The sequence below is a fragment of the Nycticebus coucang genome, chromosome 16 (assembly GCF_027406575.1).
Source record: "Nycticebus coucang isolate mNycCou1 chromosome 16, mNycCou1.pri, whole genome shotgun sequence".
In the NCBI taxonomy this organism is placed as follows: Eukaryota; Metazoa; Chordata; class Mammalia; order Primates; family Lorisidae; genus Nycticebus; species Nycticebus coucang.
Window position 1 is genome coordinate 8,612,846 of NC_069795.1, and position 23,809 is coordinate 8,636,654.

The following is a 23,809-nucleotide window of genomic DNA, read 5'->3' on the forward strand; positions in this document are numbered from 1 at the left end:
TTCCTCAAAATAAAAGAGCAGCAGCCTTTCAGATGTTGCATACCTACTGGACTCATACATTCCCTGCAGAAATCGGCAAGAAAGAAAAGACAGCCACGTCTAGAGAGAACTCTCCACGGCTGCTACAGTATTAAGCGGTCCAGCTGAGGGCATCAGCAGGAGCAGAATATGAGGCACATTTGAAGGAAAACTATGAATTCTAGCAGCTAAACAAAAACAAGACATGGTACAGAGAACACGTGCATGTTCTCAACAATGTCTTTAAAAGTTATCTCTTAGAAAGCAAAACACCTAAAAAAAGCAAAACAGATGGCACCTTAAGTCCTATCTCTTTTTCATCAGTTAATAATTTGCAAGAACTTGGTTGATGGCAAAATGAGAACAAGACAAAAGAGATGACTCTGTATTGGGAAGTTTGAAAGAAAATGGAAGAAGACAGAACCAATCCACAATTTTGCCTAATTTCCTTGAGATATTATACCTGACTACATTCCCATACTCAAGCCATCTCTAATGCTTCTAATGCCTAAAGATGAGAAAATCTATTCTGCATAGCAAATTGAAAGATAGTCTCCAATTCCTCGTCTTGCTTTTTTATTTCTCTTGAGTAGCCTTCTAACTTGATCTGCCACATAAAAAGAATCTCATTGTTCTATTTTGGTCTTACCTATATTCAATGGCTCTGGTGTAATAGATAATAGCTATATCAAATCTTCCTTTGGCAAACTCTTCATTTCCTTTCATTTTCATTAATTCTCCTTGCTGAGAAACCAATGTGAAAGAAGACCCATCAATTAGCTCCAAAGATAATTAAGACCCAATACCTAGGAAAAATGGATCTGAGTTTCTATTTTTGATATAAGAAATAACCTTGGGGATTATCTATATAGAAAATGAGAATGCAGGGCGGCGCCTGTGGCTCAGTGAGTAGGGCGCCGGCCCCATATGCCGAGGGTGGCGGGTTCAAACCCAGCCCCGGCCAAACTGCAACAAAAAATAGCCGGGCGTTGTGGCGGGCGCCTGTAGTCCCAGCTGCTTGGGAGGCTGAGGCAAGAGAATCGCGTAAGCCCAAGAGTTAGAGGTTGCTGTGAGCCGTGTGACGCCACGGCACTCTACCCGAGGGCGGTACAGTGAGACTCTGTCTCTACAAAAAAAAAAAAAAAAAAAAGAAAATGAGAATGCAATACCCATTATTTTAATGTATATATTTAAAGAAACCTATCTCTAGTGACTCAACACTAACTTTGTTAAAGGAATGTTAAAAAGTAAATAAAACTATCATATTAAAAAAAAAACTATCATATTATGATTAGTTACTAAAAACTGTGTGCAGTATTTAGTAGATTCATTTTTAAATATACCTTATCAGCAACAGTATGGCAGATTAAAAAGTAGATACAAAGTAGAAATTTAACTTTAGGTTAGTAAATGTGACATTATTTCATAAACTTTAATTTAATGCTTAAAAAATACATAAATCAGACCTAGGCAAGAGGATCATTTAACTCAGGAGTTCAACACCAGCCTGAGCAAGAGCAAGGCCCTGTCTCTACTAAAAATAGAAAAAATTAATTAGCTGGATATTGTGGTGGGCGCCTACAGTCCTAGCTTTCGGGAGGCTGAGACCACAGCAGGGGAGCCTGGGAAACAGAGTGAGACTCTGTCTCAAAAACAAAAATAAAAATAACACACAAAAAAGAGGTAGTGCTGATTAGATTAATTTCAGGTTAGCAAGAATATGTATGAAAGATGCTGCAGCTATAACTGAAACTTTTCACTTCAAACACTCAAATTCTTTATAATAAATTAAAATAAACTGAATCATATCAAGGGTTTTAAAGAATTCAGTAAAACATTAAATATTTCCCTTAATCTTCTTTAAAATTTGAATTAAGATCATTTTCCTGTGAATGAGCATTGGATTGCATGTGAATTACATTTCCATAAAGCTGTTACCAAGAAAGCCATGTTCTCAACTAACTGAAAGACTATAGTTGGCCAGGCCAGGTGGCTTGCATCTGTTTTCTCAACACTTTGGAAGATCAAGATGGGAAGATTGCTTCAGGGGAGGAGTTGAAACCAGTCTGGGCAACATAGTAAGACCCCATTTCTATAAAAAATAAGAAAATTTAGCTGGGCATGGTGGCACACCAATAGTTCCAGCTATGTGGGAAGCTGAGGCAAGAGAACTGCTTGAGCCCAGCGTTCAACGCTGTAGTGAGGTATGATTGAGCCACCGTGCTCCAACCTGAGCAATAGTAAGACCCTATCTACAAAAAATAAATAACTGTAGTTCAAAAAAATGAGATCAAATTTTAATTTTCCATTAGCTACTTAGAAATCATTTGAAAATTCTGATCATGATGGTTAAAAAAAACTTCCAAATCAAAATCTATTAAAAAGTTTCCATCAAACATGTCATTCAATTTTGTTAAGTTCTTTACATGCTTTCAAAGGACAGTTCTATTACTACTTTACTCTGAATATTCAAAATTTTAACAGGTAAATCTTATTTATCCTCACCTCTATACAATCCGCACAACTTTGGGCTTTAAATTCTTCCAGCAAATCACAGTTTTCTGTTATAACTTTAGTTATGTGATGCTTATCTAAATTTTATTTTTGGGAGAGAGAGAGACCATTTGTTAAAAAAAAAAAATGAATTGGTATTGACGCTATTTTAATTTTTAGCATAGGTAGGCGAGTCTATAAAGTTCATAATATTATTATTTCTAAATAGCATATGTTTCTTATAATCATTTAAATGTATTATAGTTTTTAACTATATTTGACAAACGACAAATGTTACAGAAAACATTACTGTGTGCTATGAAGCTCATCTCAATTTTTATTTCTAGCAATTAAAAAAAAGTTTATCATTACATGAGTTGTAATTGTAGTTATAACAAATGCTCTGTCACATCATAGTCCAATGTACCTCATTATACCTTACTTAAGTCAATTCAACAAAAACACTGTCGAGCACCTGTGATCTACCAGACACAGGATTCAGTAAATATGTATAAAAACAAAAACGTGGAAAACTACTTTCTAAAATGTATTTAATATATAGCTTGAGTATCTCTTATCCAAAATCCTTGGGACCATTAGTGTTTCAGATTTGGGATATTTTCTTTCTTTCTTTTTTTTTTTTTTTTGGCAGTTTTTGTCCGGGACTGGGCTTGAACCTCCCACCTCCAGGGGCCAGCGCCCTACTCCTTTGAGCCATAGGCACCACCCAGACTTGGGATACTTTCAATTTTGGAATACTTGTACCCACTGATCATCCCAAATCCTAAAATCTGAAATTCACACTGCTCCAGTGAAGATTGCCTTTGAGCATCATATCAAAGCTCAAAAAGTTTTGAATTCTGGAACATTTCAGATTTCAGATTTTTGATGCTCAACTTGTAAAAAATAATTTTAAATGTCATCATTCAGTATTTTGACTCTAATGAATAAAATGTTATACTGAAGCCAGGCGTGGTGGCTCACACCTGTAATCCTAGCACTCTAGGAGGCTGAGGTGGGTGGATTGCCTGAGCTCACAGGTTCGAGAAGCCAAAGTGAAACCTTGTCCCTAAAAATAGCCAGGCGTTGTGGTAGGCGCCTACAGTCCCAGCTACTTGGGAAGCTGAGGCAAGAGAATTGCTTGAGCCCAAGAGTTTGAGGTTGCTGTGAGCTGTGACGCCACAGCACTCTACCTAGGGCAAAGAGGTAAGACTCTCTCTTAAAAAAAAAAAAAAAAAGCTGGGCATTGTGGTGGGCGCCAGTAGTCCCAGCTTCTCGGGAGGCTTAGGCAAGAAGATTGCTTAAGCCCACGAGTTCGAGGTTGCTCTAGGCTGTGATGCTACGGTACTCTACCAGGTAAAACTCTGTCTCAAGACAGAAAGACAGGAAAAACAGGAAAGAAAAGAAACAGAGGAAAGGGATGGGAAGGGAAGGGAGGAGGAGAGGGAGGGAGGAAAAATCCCTGGCAGGCCATGAAATAAAGTAAATTAATATCAAGGCACAGATGAGATTACAGGAGAAAAGCCTGAGCTTTGAGATCAGAGAGACTTGACTTCTCATCTAGGTTCTGCTACTTATTAGACTGCATACATATCACTTAACCTCTCAAAAACTTAGTGTGCTCACTTCTAAAATAAGGATAATCCACCTTGCAAGGCTATCATAAATATGAAAGAGAATTACAAGTGAGTCTACAATGGTGTGCCTAGAGGTGCTTCTCTACTTCTACCATAAAACTGCCTATTATTAAAGGCCTCCAAATGAAAAGAATAGCCTCAATCAGAGTAATACATTCCAGTGTCTGATAAACCTATCAGAAAGATTTGTCTTCTTTTTAGCTTAATTCTTCTCTAGTACTTAAGTTAATAATGCAAAATTTACCATGCACAATGGTGCACACCTGTAATCCCAGCTATTCAGGAGGCCAAGACAGGAGGATCACTTGAGGCCAGAAGTTTGAGACCAGCCTGGGCAACGCAGCAAGCAAGACCTTGAAAGGTGTTAAGCAGTGGCACCCAGAGATAAGACCTCAGAGGAATGGAGACATTCAAGCCAGGTTTATTGAAAGGGACAGTGACCCGCCTGGGGAGTGCAAAAGTGGCAGGAATTCAAGGATGCAGTGAGTTGTAAGTGAACCACTGCACTCCAGTCTGAGTGACAGAACACAACCCTGTCTCCAAAAATATAAAAATTTTAAAAATGAATGTCTAAAACACAGTGCAAAATTTGCCCTCTTTTCAATGGAGATGGCAAATTATTGGTCAAGATCTACTAAAGAGCCAAACCTTCTTATTTCAAGATTCCCATAACTATACTACAAAAACACTGCTGAGATTCACATGCTTTACAGAAAAACATTTCACAAAGACATATGTAAGGCAGTTTCCTCAGACATAAAATAGCAGAAAATCACAATTTTAGCTTCTGGTATTTTTTCTTATGAAAGAATATACGAGCCTTAGTTGTGGTCTCCCTACGACATCCATAGGTAAAATTTTTTAAAGTATGTCATAAAAATAATTAAGATAGGATATACAGGATAAAATTAACCACTGGGTTAAGGTTCTCTTATCCAGGAACTACACGTTTTACATAACAAGAAACAAATACTTTTTTAAATCCTAAAATAAATCAGAAATCTTATAACTATACATTCCCTTTTCCCAAATAATACCTTTAAAAATTGAGTCAAGTAATAATTTAAAGTACTTATACTTACATTCAGTAAAGAAAACTCTTAACATAGGCCAACAATTATCAACCGATCCTAATTTAGTTAGAATTGTTACATCGCCTGCATATTTTATCCAGTTCAAAGCTTCTTCCATTGCCAAGATTTTCTGTTTTAAAAGAGGAATGAAGAATGGGATTTGGGTTTTAATTCTAAGCAAATTTACTTTGAAATGTAAGTATTTACTGAATAATTAATTACTGGTATTTTACTGACTACAAGTATTTCAGACCTTTGGTACAAAATTTCTACAACTTCACATTTTCATTACTCCACCATGCAACCTAGAGCTGCTGGACTGTGAGGTACAAGTTAACAGACGTCATGGACTCACATATGTTTCCTCTTTAGGTGACCTCAGGCTAGCCTCAGGACTCAAAATGCTTCCACAGCAATTACAGATTTGGAATCTTAGGTAGACAGCCTGGCCAGAGGCTGCCTGGGGTGGCAGGCAATACGAAGTGGACAGTTCTCAGAGCTCATCTAAACTAAGACTTTCATCCTCAACTCAAGATTAAAGACACCGATCTAGGTTAGCAAAGGAACTACACGTTTTACATGGTCTACGCCAAACACAAGAATAAGGAGATTAATAAGAAGAGGATGTGGCTGGCCAAAATGGGCACTCAGTGCAATGATACTTTATTAAGGATCAACAATTCACGGAAATGTTATTTGTACTTCTAATGTCTGAAATGATTTCAGAAATTAAATAGTTGTGTAAACAATATTGGTATCAGGCTTAAGAGAAACATAGATGTTCATGTCACCAGTAGCATTAAAATTTGGTTTATCATTAAATCTGGAGATGATCTGGTAATTATATATCAAAAAATATTCATACCAGGGGTTTAATAATTTCATTTGGGGAAACATAAGCCAGGTATATAATCTAAAAGAGAAGAAAGAATCAACTTGTAAAAGCGGCTCAAAATTATACCACATATGGGGGGAAATGAAAATAATGCAAACCCCCTGAGGAGAATGCACAAGGAAAATACAGAAATAAATACTACACCAATACTACACATAACACAGTAAGTGTGTGGATTCCACATATGGGGCAATGAGCAGTGTGATGATTGTCACTTATTCACAGTGGATGTGCTGGGTTTTACACTTACATTTTCTATCTTATAACCAATTCTCAATAAACCTCCAATAAGGAATGAATCATTCTGAAAAATAAAAAAAGAACAAAACATTTTTTCCCTTATTCAATTATACTTGAATTTTCTAATGGAAAAATATCCTGCATTTTAGGAATACAAGTATATGTGCATACCAGTACACTTCCCACAAGCACATGACCAAATTTACCCTAAAGAACCTAAAACAAGAATTCAGGAATTGTTTTCCACTGATTTCTAGTGGTAAAATGTTTAGTGTAACTTTTAGAACTGTGGATTCTTAAGGTTCACTGTACCTAGATTTTTTTTATAAACATTGGCTTGTAAGTTACTACAAGGAATTATATGCAGGAAATAAATATCAGAAGGCCCTTTCTAAATTTAAGTTTATAATCAGAATAGTACCAAGAACAATTCCAGCTAGCTCCATAACCAAGTGAAATAAGAAAAATTATCAAATGGCTTTCAAAAAAAAAAAAAGAAAACAAAAATAAGCTCTCAACATAATACAAAGACACCTCTTCAAATCTGCCCTGATAAAGTCTACCCCTGACCCCCCAAAAACAAAATATTTGTTGAGATGGCATGTTTTTGTGTCAAAAGATAGAGCCCATCACTTTTAGAACCTGTGAGAAAGATTTCTATGAACCAGGGGCCACTTTCGTGTGTGACAAATTCTAACTCCTATCCTTTAATGACAAGCAGCAGTCCTGGTTCCCAACATGGCACGCCAGAACCACAGCCACCATCACCCTATCTCCTGAATACTGAGCACGCACTCATGGATGGCAGAATCAACTCAGGTTAACCAAAACTATTACCAGTTAACTGCTATAAACCTAGTAATATGGACCTAATACCATATTATTTATATTCTTTAAATAGGGGTGAAAAAAACCCTACATTCTACCACTTACAGCAACTTTCTTTGCCAAATCCACAATATCTTCCATCAACTCAAGATGTTGTAATTTCTTCAAACTTATCTCAGAAGCACGAGAATTGCTTAAAGACAAATTTATTATTTAAAAGATTAGGTTCTCATATGTACAAATTCATTGAACTTCATGCTTAACTATATGTTATATCGAAACTACTGGAAAAAACTAAGTCTTTTTCTTCACTCTAGGACAATAAGCTCTCTCCTGTACTGTAACTAAATATTTGTAAACAAACATGAATTTTCCCTAACTCAGCTTTAAGTCTACTAATACTAATTCACAATTGCATTGATTGTAACATTACAGTTATTAACTCATATGCAAATCCCAAGTATTTTTTTTTCTACCAAACAAAAGTAAAATTGAACAAGAATGAGAAATAAGCCTTCCATTGCACTTGGCATTTCTCAGTACTGAGCAACATGCTTATCATGTTTATACAAAATGAGTAACATATAGCAACTTACTTGGTTTCCAGACAGGGATGCAATCGTGATATTATAGAATTGTTTTGATGTTGAAACAGAAGTGGCCAGAAGATGTTTATTTTAATGGCATCACAATAATCTTGCCGGACAGAAATTGGTTTACTGCACCATATACTGCAGATGTCAAATTCTTAATTTAAAAAAAAAGTTTAAAATTATTATCTGTACCTCATTTTGGAATGAAATCAATACTATTATTAGTAAAAAGGTAAAAGGTAAAAATGAATATGGAAAGACAGGAAATGAATGGAAGAAATATTTTAACCTGTTAGATGTTAAGAGTATTTAAATATTAGGCTCAGTGCCTATACCTCAAGCAGCTAGGTCACCAGCCACATACACTGGAGCTGGCGGGTTCAAATCCAGCCCAGGCTGCCAAACAACAATGACAACTACAACCAAAAAATAGCTGGGCATTGTGGCAGGCACCTGTAGTCCCAGCTACTTGGGAGGCTGAGGCAAGAGAATCACTTAAGCCCAGAAGTTTGAGGTTGCTGTGGGCTGTGACATCACAGCACTCTACCAAGGGTGACATAGTGAGACTCTGTCTCATAAAAAAAAGAGAATATTGAAGCCCAGGAGTTGGAGGTTGCTGTGAGCTGTGTGAGGCCACGGCACTCTACCGAGGGCCATAAAGTGAGACTCTGTCTCTACAAAAAAAAAAAAAAAAAAAAAAAAAGAGAATATTTAACTATTAGCTAAAATTCTATTTTAATGAAAAAAGATTGATTTCTAGTGAAACAATAGTAAGACTTTTTTTTTTTTTTTTTTTGAGACAGAGTCTCACTTTGAGGCCCTTAGTAGAGTGCCGTAGTGTCACAGCTCAGACCTCAAACTCTTGGTCTCAAGTGATTCTGAGCTACTCAGATCCTTCTGAGTAGCTGGGACTATAGGCACCCACAACAGTGCCTGGCTATTTTTAGAGACAGGGTCTCACTTCAGCTCAGGCTGGTCTCAAACCACTAAGCTCAGGCAATCCAACCTCCTTGGACTCCCAGAGTGCTAGGATTATAGGTATGAGCCACTACGCCCAACCTGTAAGACTACATTTTTAAAAGATATATAGAGTGGTCATAAAGTTTGTGTACAACTTAAAATAGACAACTATCTTTTTTTCGAGACTCAGTTTTACTTTGTTGCCTTGGGTAGAGTGCCATGGCATCATAGCTCACAGCAACCTCAAACTCTTGGGCTCAAGTGATCTTGCCTCAACCTACCAAGTAGCTGGGACTACAGTTGCTTGCCACAATTTTAGAAACAGGGTATCCCTCTTGCTCAGGCTGATCTTGGAACCCCTGAGCTCAAGCAATCCACCTGCCTCAGCCTCCAAGAGTGCTAGGATTATAGGTGTTAGCCACCACACCCAGGCCCTAGACAGCTAATATAAACTGCACACAAACTTTATGGCCACCCTATATAAATCTGTTATACTGACATGACTAGAAGGATGGGCATTCCTTATAGCCTTTCAACTGACATTAAAACACCAATGTACTCACCAAAATTTCTCTGACTTTGGGCATAGTCTTTATACTGCATACCCTAAAAAGAAAAAAATTCTTTTGATTTCTATCAGGTAAAATACAAAAGTTCAGTTCTTGATTTTTAATCTAAAGATTATTGGAAATAAACTAAAAACTTTAAGTACACATTTACTTTGATGCTTTGAATGTATCTTTAGCAAAAGAGTCTTAATTTAAGGACTTTTTCATAGAATTTCCTGAATTTGTTTCCATGGCTCTCCCTAACAGCTTTTCTAATTCCCAGTCAGAAACCACTTTCAACCCTCACATGTTTTCTGGCAATCCATATTCTTATTGTCGTCACTGCTTACCTTCCCTTCTGAAACTACCTCTTCAAAAGCATGGGTACCTCCATGTCAAAACCAATATGCCACAGAAACAAAAGACATAACATCAGGCAACCTGTTCAGTACCATTTCCATTGTGTTGGAAGCTTTCCTATCTTCTAATAAACTACTATTTTATCACTTCAGAAAAGAAAAAACAGATACAATGTCAAAAACAAAAAAATAACAAACCTACTTACCACCCCATTACAGTATAGTTGAGTCACACGAACATAATCATCAGTCATAAATTCAGGAGCAAAGACACAATCATCCACATAAGGGCAATCTTCTAACAAGGCATAATCTGCTACAGTGAAATCTCCCTCCACAAAATCATCCATGGTGCACGATCCTAAGGAAACAACACAAACCCAAATCAACAATTAAATCATCTGAGATGATTTGAGAAGCAGTTTTCCTAGCTTCTATGGCGTATTAGAGAAACACCTGAAAGCTATGCCCCAAGGAAAGAACTTCAATCCGAACACTGAGCTCAGGAAGATAATCCCCATTCTGCTGTTCCTTTTTCCCTTTCTCCAAATAGTTTCACCTATTTCTTTCTCACCTTAGGTTCACATATTCATCATCTCTACTCTTAATCTGTCTACATTATCTACCTTAGATGGAAAATAATTAAGGGCATCTCATTTTTGTATGTGCCTAGCACATGGTAAGCCCACAAGCTAAAGAAAAGACATCTTCCCACTGCTATGGTTATACCCTACCTATGTCTCCTGCACTCTGTGAAACGTGCCACTTCATCATATTCAAACTCTGCTATATTTTTCCATCTACTGACCTGAATTAAACCTTGACTCCACTGAGAAAACTGTTTCCTGTCAGCTGCTCATATTCTACTATCTATCGTTCAGTGTGTTTCTGCCTTGGGCAAAGGAGTGAGGGTAGAGTGGTAGGGGTGAGTCCGTCAACCTCCTAAGTCCCCAATGCCTTGTCCAGATCTTCCATCCTCCTAACAATTCCAGCTCCTAACACCCTCACAACTATTTCAACACACAGACGTTGCAAAGAGGAAAGAAATCCTCACATTATAAAAAGCCATTTTTTTACAAATATTTTAATGGAGGAAAAGAGTAATTAGTGCTAAAGTTTCAGACTAAGGGATGTTTTTTCCTGAAGCGCAAATTCAATAATACATCACTGAAAAATACAGCATTTTTGTTACTATTATCTCTTGCCCAAGTAATGGCCTTCTCTTCTTGTCATCACCAGCACATTAACAGCATTCCTTACATCTCTTCACTTGACCACTTATATCCCATTACTAGGACTACCAAGTTTCTGTTTCCCTAAGCAAGACCACCATTAGTCCTTGAAATACAAATCTACTTCTTTAATCAATCCATCCTATTTGCTGTATAAAGACTTCACAATATCAGAAGCAAAGAACAGTAACAATCTTCTTAGCAAACTCTTTGTACTGTATGTCACATGTTGTACCAAATGTTTCACATTCGTTATCTCTTTAAACCTCACAGCAATTCTCTGTGGCAGGCCCAATTATCATCACCACTGTATGGATGGAAAACATTCTCAGTAAAATTAAATAATTTGCTCAAGGTCATCAAGCTAGAAGGATTCAAACTAGGTCCTCCGATTTCACAGTCTCTTCCCTCAAACATTCTATTTCACTACATCTACTTTTCCATCACTGTCACCTATCTAACACTTAGTTACTGTCATATTTCAAGAAAAATGGTAACTAGTTCATAATGTTCTTTTCTTTCCTCCAAATCCCATCATCATCCAGCCACATCAAGGCCCAAGCAGATAATATCCTAGCCTTGTGGTTTACCTCTTCCACTAACATGAACTTCTCTGCCCAACTCGCTATGCTCTTCCTCCCCAAGGCCACACCTCAGATCACCAGTTTTCACTCTGATCAGCTCCTCTCTGACCAAAGCCAACAGCCATTATGGTTCATGTCTTCCCTGTCTCCTACCACAACCATTCCTCCATATTATCAAGAATTCTTCCTCCTTTTTCTCCCATCTGAGAATCCTCTGTTCTCATTCACTTTCAGTTTCCTACAATTTGGTTTCCACTTTTACCATTCAAGGGAAACAGCTTTCAGCAAGACCATTAACGACCTTCTACAATAGACTGGTTACCTATGTCTGCAACCTGATTTGTTCTGTGTGAACCATATTTCCAGAGTTCACAAAATTTACCTCCAAAAGTGAACAATGACCAGAAGAAATAAGACACTGAAGCACCCAAAGTATGGCACATAATGTGGGACATACGCTATGCTAGGAAACATACACACTCTTAAACTCACTTGTCTTACAAACTTTTTTGATACATAAATACAGAAAGAGCCAAGAACTGTCTCCACCTACACATCATGGTGTCAATTACAATACAATTAATGTGCTCATACCTGGCAGACTGAGCCACGGTGGTATGATGCTGGTCATTCAAGCCTGGCAGATCTCACTGATACCACACACAACACCAATTGTACTGTAATTACGACACTGGTGTAATTTATATTTTCTATTTTGTTTTAACTAGAGAGGCAAGGTGGCAATTTGGTTAAGAGAATGGACTTGAGCCAAGACTGCCTGGGCTTGAATCTTGGCTCTCCTATGTGATCTTGTGCAAGTTATTTAACCTCTCTATGCTTCAGTTTCCTCACATATCAAATGGGAATAACAATACTTCCTACCTGATTAATCAGTTAACACATGTAAAGTGCTTACTAGAGTGAGTACTGGGCACATGGGATATGCTGCAAATACCAGCTACCATTAACACTAGGATTAGGTGAGTATTTGTAAAAATCCCATTTGGTGGTTCCATCTAAGTTGTCTACCTTAACTGCTAAATCCAAAGAGCACTTTTCAGCTTACAACTTACTTGACGCTGTGGACCACTTCCTCCTCAGAACTCTTCATTTGGATCCAAAGATCTTCTCCTGGTTCTCCTCCTATTCGTCTGGCTGCTCTTCCTCAGTCTCCTTCATGGGCTCTTCTTCTCCATTTCCCGCCACCCAAATGTCAACTCTCTTTTCTTCTCACTCTTACTCTTTCCTTGGGTGACCTCATCCACCATACCCATGGCTTAAGACAGTACTTTCTGAACTTTCATCATTTGCATAGCTTCACCATGATTTTTGTCATTTCCACATGTTACATGTATTTTTACTTAAAATTTTCCTTTTATTGAGCTCACTTGGCCTAAGTGATAATGTCCATAAGATCATAGGTTTGATGTGCAAGTTATGTATTTCATACACATTAAACTCCTAGCTATTAAAATTTTTTTCAAGTGCTTATCTATATACCATTTTAATTTATCTTATACTGCACTATAGAAAACAATGGCTTCCAAAAACTTCCAAATGCTGAAGACTCCCAAATCTCCCCAGGCTGGGTTGCATCTCTTTAACTTCTAAAACATCCCTGTCAACTACTACTGGATCTTAACCAAGATGTCCCACAAGCCCCTCAGATTTAGTAAGTTCAAATACAAACTTATCTTTTTCCTCAAAAGCAAACAAATGAAACTGAGTTCTTTCCTCTTTCTGTATGCTGTTTAATTAGTTAATTGCTCTACATGGCACCTGGTTACCCAAACCAAAAATTTAGGAGTTAATATAAACTCCCCAGACTTCAACATTTCTAGCCAACTGACCACTGTGCCCTATCACTTCCACTTCCCTAAGAAATCTAAAATTAGCACGCACACACTTCTTGATGCCCAGTGTCACTTTCCTTAGTTGTACCTTCATCTTTTCTCCTCTGAACTAACTTATAAATCAGTATCCTAACTGGTCAGACATCCTCTAAAACTCTGATCATTCCATTTTACTGCTTAAACTGTTCAATAGCTTCCCTTCATCTTCAGATCAAGTCCAACCTCCCTACCATAAGCATGGAAAGCCGTTTGTGATGCTATTCCTGTTTTTCTTTCCAGTCACTCCATGACACACAACCTAGAAGCAGTCATACCCAACTGCTTGACCTTCCTAATCAAATCTTATTCTGGAACCTCTTCAGGCCTATCAGTCCTTCACACTCAATCCTAGGAAGCACTTCCTGATCTTCCCCCTACCACCAAGTATATTTCTACACCTCTTTTCTTGTAAGCCCAGAGCACCCTGCCTGTATCTTTCAGAGTAGTTTATATACTTTTCAATCAACACAGGTTTATCTCTGTGGAGTCACTGTAGGTCCAGAGGATGTACTCTGTAATACATTTGTCACCTGTACTGTTGTTTATTTAATAATTTCTTTTAGAATAACTCGGATTTTAATTTAGATATAACTTGCTTTAATAGAAATTTTAATATCACCAAGAAATCCTACATTGGTATGACAGAAATTTTTTCTAATACAAATTAAAATACAATACTAAAATTTAATATTAAAATAAAAAACTTTTAATTCCTTCAATTATGATGAACCAGTTATTCTGGGGGACTCTACAATTACAAATAATAATAATAAAACAGGTCTTAGCCTTTAAAAAATACTGTTTGGGTGATTTTGCTGCGCTTATAGAATTACAGAAACATTTAAAGCAAACCTCTCCCACTAAGAGCAAGAAGCATTGAACTAGAAATTCAATCTAGCAGTTAAGAATACAAGTAGTGGTACCAAGAGTGGTAAGGCATTCAGGACACTGAGCCCTGAGCCAGAAGCAAAATATAAGAACTGAAAAGTGGCCTCAGTTAAACTCCCTGGCTCCCAGCCAAAGTTGATACAAATGCTTTCCCAAAGAAAGCATGCCCCAACTAGTCTCTCAATATTCCCACATAGATCAATCAAACAGCTCATAATAAATCATCAATAAGCATGGGAGAACATGCCACCATGAGAGAGAGGCAACAGAAAAAAGCAATAAATTTAGAACCTCTCCAAAAAATTATCAGACATTGGGATTGCCTGGTAGAGTCTACAAAATAGTCATAGATTTACAAAAGTGAGCAAATAGGAGACCCTAAAAAATAACTGGGTATGTCAAGAAGAACCAAGTGGAACTTTTAGAATTAAAAACATAATTGTTAAAAGATTAAAAAAAAAAAAAGATGGATCACAGAGATTAGACACAGCTAAAGAGAGAACTGGTGAACTAGAAGATATGACTGATGAAATTATCCAGCACTATAAATTCTGATAAAGACAGACAAGGTAATGAAAAATATGAAAAATGAAGAGTAAGTGATCTGGAAACAATTGAATACATGTGTATTCAATTAAAATTCCAGAAGGAGAAAAGAAAACAAATCAAAGAGAGAAAATATTAAAGAATCCAGGGCTCAGAATCTTCTAGACCTCATAAGAGAAAATTCAGGATCAAGAAACACATGTATCCAAAATAGGATCAAAAAAAGTAATTTTGGCTGGATGTGGTGGCTCACAACTATAATTCCAGCATCTTGGGAGGCAAAGGTGGGCAGACCTCCTGAGCTCACCAGTTCGAGACCAGCATGAGCCAGAACAAGACCCCATCTCTAAAAATAGCCAGGCATTGTGGTGGGGGCTTATAGTCCCAACTACTTAGGAGGCTGAGGCAAGAGAATTGCTTGAGCCCAAAAGTTTGAGCTGTGAGCTATGACACCACAGCACTTTACCAGGGGTAACAAAGTGAGAAGGAATATTTGCCAACACAGCAAAGGAATATTTGCTTCAAAACAGCATAAATAAAACTGGCAGCATACTTTACATGAGTAATAGCAGAACAGTATCTTTACCCTGCTCACAGAAAAGAGATAACTAACCTAGAACTGTACATCAATCAAAATAATCTCTCAGATACAAAGGTAAAATAAAAATAGTTTTAAATAAAAACTGAGTTGACTACCAAGACACTTGAACATCTAAACATAACCAATTAAAAGACACAGATTGATGCAATTAAAAGGAAAATCCAATAATATACTCTTCCATAAGAGACACCTAAACTGTAAGGACATAAAAAATTAAAAGTAAAGACCAGGTGCGGTGGCTTACGCCTGTAATCCTAATACTCTGGGAGGCCAAGGAGGGTAGATCACCTGAGCTCATGAGGTCGAGACTAGCCCAAGCAAGACTGGATGTTGTGGTGGGTGCCTGTAGTCCCAGCTACTTAGGGAGGCTGAGGCAAGGTGATCACTTGAGAACAAGAATTTTTCTTTTTTTTTTTTTTTGAGACAGAGTCTCACTTTCTTACCCTCGGTAAAGTGCTGGGGTGTCACAGCTCACTGCGACCTCAAACTCTTGGGCTTAAGCAATTCTCTTACCTCAGCCTCCCAAGTAGCTGGGACCACAAGTGCCTGCCACAGTGCCCAACTGTTCATCTTCCTTGGCCTCCAGAGTGCTTGGATTACAGGCGTGAGCCACCACACCCGGCCGAAGTCCAAGAGTTTGAAGTTGTTGTGAGCTATGACACCACAATACTCCACTGAGAGTGACAAAGTGAGACTGTTTAAAAAAAAAAAAAAAAAAATGGCTGGGTACAGTGGCTTATGCCTGTAATCCTAGCACTCTGGGAGGCCAAGGCAGGCAGAACACCTGAGCTCACAGGTTTGAGACCAGCCTGAGCAAGAGCCAGACCCCAGCTCTAAAAATAGATGGGCGTTGTGGCCGGCACCTGTAGTCCCAGCTACTTGGGAGGCTAAGGCAAGAGAAGCGCCTCAGCTCAGGAGTTTGAGGTTGCTGTGAGCTGTGATTTCACAGCACTCTGCCAGGGGGCGACAAAAGTAATCAACAAAGAAAGTGCCAGGTAATTCTACTTGTAAACAAATACAATAATCTAAATAAAACAAACTCGATCTAGTAGTTCATAAAAGATAATTTGTTAATACCAATTTGGGTTTATCTCAAGAAAGACTATAAAAGAGAATGAAAAATTCTAAAATTTATAATCAAAAAAAATAAATAAATAGGGCGGCGCCTGTGGCTCAGCGGGTAGGGCGCCGGTCCCATATGCCGGAGGTGGCGGGTTCAAACCCAGCCCCGGCCAAATTAAAAAAAAAAAATAAATAAATAAATAAATAAATAAAAGTTAATAAGAACACCATAAATTAAACTACGTTAGAGCAAAAAATGAATTTTGAGGAAATTTATAGCCTCACATGCTTACCCCAGGTAAAAAGAATGCCTGAAAATTAATGTTAAACATGTAACTTAAGTTAAAAATCAGTAAAAGAACAAAGTTGAAGAAAGTAAAAGGACAAAAACAATAAATAAAAGGGCAAAAAATTAATGATATAAAAAACAGAGATACACCAGAGAGGGCTAATTGGGCCAAAGTTAATCCTTTGCCAAAACAAGTGAAATAGATAAACTTTTGGCAAGACTAATCAAGATAAATAATTTTCATGAGAAAAGGGAACACAGCTACAGATAAAGCAGAAATTAAAAAAGGAATTACTAGCACTTTGGGAAGCTGAGGCAAGAGGATTGCTCGAACCTAAGAGTTTGAGGCTACTATGAGCTATGATGATACCATGGCATTCTACCCAGAGCAACAGAGTAAGATTCTGTCTAATAAAAGAATTAAAACAATACCATAAACTTGACACCAAATAAACTTAAAATTTTTGCAAATTTCTAAAACTCACCCAAACTGCCTAAAAGAAATAGAAAACCTAAACAGTGCTATGACTATTCAACTGCTGACTAATCGCTAAACTTCCACAAAGATAACATTAGATACAAATGATCTTCTGGGTAAATTCCACATCAATCCAAACTCTCCCAGGAAACAGAAAAAGAGAAACTACTCTCTAAGTCATGGTATAAGGTCAGTTTAACCCTAACACAAAAGTCACAGTAATCAACAAAGAAAGTGCCAGGTAATTCTATTTGTAAACAAATACAATAATCTAAATTAAACAAACTCGATCTAGTAGTTCATAAAAGATAATCTGTTAATACCAATTTGGGTTTATCTCAAGAAAGACTATAAAAGAGAATGAAAAATTCTAAAATCTATAAATTGGATTTCATTGAATTTAGCAGATTAAAGGAGAAAAACCACAAGATATCCCCAACAGATACAGAAAAGCATGTGACAAAATCAAAAACAAAGACTTCTCTAACTTACAAAGTTATCTACAAAAATTCATAGAAAATTCTATCCTTAATTGGGAAACATTCTATTTAAATATGGGAATAAGACCTGTATGTCCTCTATATTCACTTCTAGTGAATAGCCATATCACCTCCAATGACCACATGAGTCAGTACATGAAGACTAGAAAAATAAATTGAAAGCAAAAATAACTGGAAAGAACCAAAACTAAATATTTGGAAATGATATAGTTTTTTTTTTTTTTTGCAGTTTTTGGCCAGGGCTGGGTTTGAACCCGCCACCTCCGGCATATGAGGTAAGCGCCCTACCCCTTTGAGCCACAGGCGCCGCCCTATATAAATTTTTTTTTTTTTGAAACAGAGTCTCATTTTGTCACCCCTAGTTCAGTGCCTTGGCATCATAGCTCACAGCAACCTCAAACTCTTGGGCTCAAGCAATTCTCTTGCCTCAGCCTCCCAAGTAGCTGGGACTACAGGCACCTACCACAACACCTGCCTATTTTTTTAGAGATGGGATTTCACTCTGGCTCAGGGCTGGTCTCGAACCTTTGAGCTCAGGCGATTCACCCACCTCAGCCTCCCAGAGTGCTAGGATTACAGGCATGAATCACACCCGGCTGCAAATGATACAATTAACCACATAGAAAATCCAAAGGAATTCCAGAAAATATATTAGAAATAATAAAAGCATATCAAATAGATGGCTAAAGAGTAGTATTTTCTAAATGCATTAAATTTCTATATACTAACAATCAAATCAGAAAATAGCCTCTTAGAAACACTATTTGTAACAGCAACAACAACAAAAAATCAAGAATCCACATCAAAAAAGTGGAAGATCTCTATGCAGAAAATAATGAAACTACATTAAAAACCTACATAAACGGACATACAATATTCCTAAATAGGAGGCTAAAATCTTAAAGATTTCAATTCTTCCTCAAACTGTTTCAATCAATTCCAATAAATTTTCATATGATATAACAAGTTAATCCTTAAAACAAGAGTAATGGTCCCAGAAAAGCTGAGACTCCAAGTTCTCCCCAGCTATCAAGAGTTCTGGTAAAACTACAGCATTAATAATTAATGATAGTGTGGTATGAACAAACACAGAGATAGACAAGTTGATAAATGGTACAATCAGAAACAGATCAATGCATGTAGAAACTAAACATGTGAAAGAGATGGCATGGCAGATCACTGGTAAACACAGGGCCAATTCAATGCATGGCATAGAGATAATTAATTAGACAGGCACACGGGGTGGGGTGGGATAATGAATATGGATCCCTATCTCAAACCATACACAAAAATCAATTCCAGATGAATTCTCATCTTAAATGCGAAAGGCATCATTTTAAAACTTCTAAAAAGAAATATAGAAGAATGTTTTCATAAGAAGTTTTCCAGTTCTACTACATCAAAATTAAGGACCTCTGTTCACAAAATACTCCACAAAGGGTGAAAAGAGACGCCACAAACTGGAAGATATTTACAATGCATCTCATCAATAAAGGATTAGTATTACCAATATATTAGTTTTGCAGACAACCCAACCAAAAAAGGCTAAAAAAGATATGAGCAGGTATTTCATAAAAGGGAAACAAAGGTGATTTCTAAACATATAAAAGATCCACAATCTCACTGATAATCAAAAAATGCATATTAAAACCACAATGATGCACCATTTCATATGCGTTACATTGAAAAAATACTAAGAAGTCTGACAATAACAAGAGTTGAAAAGGTTGTAAACTAACTCTTGTACACTGCTGATCCAAGTATATAAATTGATGAAACTGCTGGCCAAACCATAAGCTGGTACAACCACTTGAGAAAACAATCTTACATCGTTTTATAATGCTGAACATTCGTAACTCTTGACTCAGAAATTCCACTTCTAGCAAATAGCTTACTATGGTGTATTCCAACCTTTTTTTTGCTCACAAACCACCAAAAATAATTTTTAAAATTACGTACCCTTCACGTTTAGATAACATAAAAAATTTAACCATTGTAAAGAATGAATTTCTAGACTACCAAGGTAACATTTTAAAGTAAAACTGATACACCCATCTTTAAAATGTATAATAATTACTAGCATACAGCTGGTCAAAAAAATACATGCTGATATTTTTGGAAATTTATCTCTTGGGGAAATGGATAAGGGAGGTGCACAGAAACTGTATTTTAAATTATCCCTTTGTTGGGCGGCGCCTGTGGCTCAAAGGAGTAGGGCACCAGCCCCATATGCAATATGCAGGAGGTGGTGGGTTCAAACCCAGCCCCCGCCAGAAACTGGAAAAAAAAAAAAAATTACCCCTTTGTTCTCCAAAGGGAATTTTTCCACTCAGGGCAAAGCCCTATTAGCAATTTGCCAGGCTCACACCAGTAATCCTAGCACTCTGGGAGGTCGAGGCAGGTAGATTTGCTTGAGACCAGCATGAGCAAGAGTGAGACAGGGTCTGTACTAAAAAATAGAAAAACTAGCCAGCATTGTGGTAGGTACCTACGTAGTCCCAGCTACCCAGGAGGCTGAGGCAAGGTGATAACTTGAACCCAAGAGTTTGAGGCTGCTGTGAACTACGATGCCACTGGCACTCTACCCAAGAAGACAGTAAAAATTCTCTTAAAGAAAAAAAAAAAAGAAGGGGCGGTGCCTGTGGCTCAAAGGAGTAGGGCGCCGGTCCCATATGCCACAGGTGGCAGGTTCAAATCTGGTCCTGGCCAAAAACTGCAAAAAAAAAAAAAAAGAAGATGATTCCAGCCAACCGTTTGCCTGTGAAAGGGAAGAGAAACTAGAACCACCAAGAGGTCTGTATCCAGACCTCTGGCATTACCAATTTGGGGAAGGAATACATAGAGAATTTAATGATCTAGTAATTGATTCATTAACATCATGTGTACCCACTTACTCCTTAGAAATTCTTCATTACTCCCCTGGGAGTCATACACGCCAGTGTGAAAATTAGATACAGTCTTACAACTGTGTACCAGACAAGAATCTTCATAATAGCAAAATCGAGAAACAACCAAAATGTCCATCAACAAGAGAATGCATACACTGTGTTATATTCACTCAAGGAATATTACACAGAAGTGAAAATTAATGACTTACATTTCTACTCAATTATCAGTGACTCAGAAACATAACATTGAGCAAAATAAGCAAGTCCCAGAAGACTACATTCAGAATGATTTTTTTACTCAACTACAGAAACCATACAATACATTGTTGAGGAATAGATACACATTTCATAAAATTTTTAAAAATCAAGGAATAATACACACAATTCCAGATAGTAGTCACCTGTGGAGGTGAGCACATTCAGTGTTGGTCATTTGATTCTGAATTGAGGGGTAGATTCACACGTGTTCATTTTATTGTTTTTGCTTCACAGTTTGTATACGTGTTACACATTTTGAATGTATAAAGTATTACATTAAAATGAAGTTTTAAAAACATCATCATATGAAAAAAATGCTTTTTAATTAAATAACCTCATCTGCCACTATAGAGGTACATAAAACACATCATGGAAATTCTTCTTTACATCAACCACAGAAACTGACATACATTAGGTACATAATAAATGTTCATTGGAATTAATATAAGGACCAAATGTGATAAAGACTGAGCCAATTAGCTGTGAGAGTTGAAACCATAGGCTGACACGGGGATAGGGCAGAAGCCAAGGCGGCTGAAAGCAAATTTAGCAGCAAGCTAAAGTCATAAGGAAGTTGGTCAGTAAAGAGAAGGCAAAAATGTAAAGTCTGATAACATAATGGTATTAGCAGAATAGTGAGGAACAACCACTTGGAGAGCTTCTGTGATATTTGGTTAAGTTGAAGACGCACATAACCTACTATCCAGCAAATCTGATACTAGGTGTTATTTTGGAGAGAAACTTTCAATTGTGTGCACAAGCAGACAGATAAAGATAATTATTGCAGGACTGTTTTTAAGAATCCAAAACTGGAAACAACTTCAAAGTCCATCAATAGGGAATGTATAATTAAATATGGCATATTCATACAATGCAATCTATACCAGCAATTAAAATGAATAAACCAAAGATAACACAATTATTCAATTTATTCATATATAAATCTCAAATGTGATGCTGAGCAAAAAAAATTCAAGTTGCAAAAAGACATGCATAGTTTAATACCATTAAAGTTTAAAAACAAACAATTCTATATATTGTTTATGGACTCACCATGATCAAAGTATAAAATATGCAAAGGAATAATATGCACAAACCTGAACACAGTGGCTATCTCTAGGGAAGGAGGAGGAGGAACTGAGCACCTCCAATATCTGCAATTTTATTTCTTGAAAAAAAGAGGATCTGAAGTAAATTTGGCAAAACAATTAAATCCGTAAAATCTGAATCATGGATTGGTTAGATATCCCTCTGCATTTTATATATGAAATATTCCAGAAATTAAAAAAGAAAATTAAGCAAGAGTAAGAAAATTAAGCAGAACAGAAAGACACCAAAACATAGCCCTTGAGCGCAGAGCACGAACCTTTGAGGAAATGGAGCAGTGATCAGGTCCTTAATGGGTCTGACGTTTCTTTCCCTGTGCATCCTTATACTAAATCCCATTTTCCTTGGGATAAAATGCAAATCTCTCTCAATAAAGAACGTCCTAATGTAATTATGAGGAAACTGCTCGTCAGGGAGAAGGAATAAAATCTGTAGGATTTGTACCTTGTTTCCCTCACAGGGGTGTGTTGGGCTGAATCGAAAGATTTATCAACGTCATAAAATGTGAACCATTACATTATCAAGAACACCAGGAATAACTACATGTCTTTGAGATGTTTACAACTGAAGGGTTTTGGTGTTCAGGGAGCCTCTGGAAAAGGCACACTGCGCTGGTACCAGCCGAAATTCACCCAAGCCTCGGCTCCTTTTTTGGTCCTTGGTCCCCTTATTCTGTCCCCAGAACTGACTGGCTCAACAAGCCAAACTGACATCATCAACACTGCAGAGCAGCTGGCCAGGCCCGCCACAGTCCTCCCTCCTCTCGCTCGCTTTCGGGGGAGGGAAGATGCTCAAAGACGCGAGCAGAAGGGAGCCGCGCAGGCGTCTTTGCCTCCTACCCTCGTCGGTTCCTAAGGGAGGAGGGGCCGGCCCTGGACTGGGCTGACAGTTCTCAAGAAAACAGGTGGCAACAACGTAGGAAACACAGCACGGGCGTGCACGAACCTTCACGCACACACACGAACGAAAACCCGCACACAAGAAAAGATTACGCACTCGACAAGACCCACGCCCGGGACACGCGAGGAGGCGCACTCGCGGCGGCGGTGCTCCAGGCGGCGGTCTAGATCGCCGGAGACGCGGCCACGCGCGCCGGGGGACGCGAACCCCACGGGCAGAGGCAGCGACACAAAGGGGGTGCCACCCACAGAGGCCAGGAGCGCCCAAGCCGCCGCCGGGAAGAACCGCTGCCGGGCGCCGACGCAAAGGGGGTTGGGGAACAATACACAGGCGCGTGCCCGCGAGCAGGGGCCCCTCTACCTAGCGGGGATGTCACCCACGCACAGACAGAGACGCGGGTGCGCGGAAGGCAGGAAGATGCGCACACAAAGGGCCTTACTGCCACCCCCGCACAGGCACCAAGGGCCCACTCTCGCGAAGGGGAGGAGCGCCAGACAAAGGGGACATACCCACGCGGCAGACAAAGGCGGCCACACCCCCTCATCCGCGGGCACCCCGACCCACGCAGACACACAGCAAAGCACCACGGCGAGGGACGCGGGGCGACGCGCACACACCCACACTCACCACACACCCATGGAGGGGGTGTGGAGGGCCCCACTCCCCGGGCATCTCGGCTGCAGCGGGATAAGGTGACACATCCAGGAGCCCTGCCGCGCGCCGGCTGTGCACTCACCGGGGCCCGGCGCCCGCGAGCCTGGGACACGGGCCGCCACCGCCACCGCAGCCGCCACCGCCGGCTCTCCACGTCAGCTAGACCGCGGGAGGGAGCGGGCGGCAGCACAGGCGGCAGACACGTCACGTGGGCTGGCAGCGCACATGCGCATTCGCGCCGCACACACCCCGCCCCCCGCCTCCGCCGGCTCCGGGCCGCGCGACC

At 38.7% G+C, this 23,809-nt stretch overlaps 1 protein-coding gene across 1 annotated transcript in view; it reads right to left on the reverse strand.

The window, feature by feature from the left end:
• The window catches only part of TTC3 (tetratricopeptide repeat domain 3), a 121,060-nt gene extending 97,353 nt beyond the window's left edge, over window positions 1-23,707 (reverse strand). Inside the window, exons 1-9 of the mRNA XM_053564491.1 lie at window positions 23,497-23,707; window positions 9,851-10,005; window positions 9,301-9,343; window positions 7,781-7,931; window positions 7,290-7,377; window positions 6,367-6,420; window positions 5,231-5,351; window positions 2,524-2,609; window positions 668-762 (exon numbers count right to left, since the gene is read on the reverse strand). Of these exons, the coding sequence (XP_053420466.1) occupies window positions 668-762; window positions 2,524-2,609; window positions 5,231-5,351; window positions 6,367-6,420; window positions 7,290-7,377; window positions 7,781-7,931; window positions 9,301-9,343; window positions 9,851-9,994 (782 nt within the window). The 5' untranslated portion in view covers window positions 9,995-10,005; window positions 23,497-23,707. The remainder of the gene's footprint in view (window positions 1-667; window positions 763-2,523; window positions 2,610-5,230; window positions 5,352-6,366; window positions 6,421-7,289; window positions 7,378-7,780; window positions 7,932-9,300; window positions 9,344-9,850; window positions 10,006-23,496) is intronic.
• Between the last annotated feature and the right edge of the window lie 102 nt (window positions 23,708-23,809).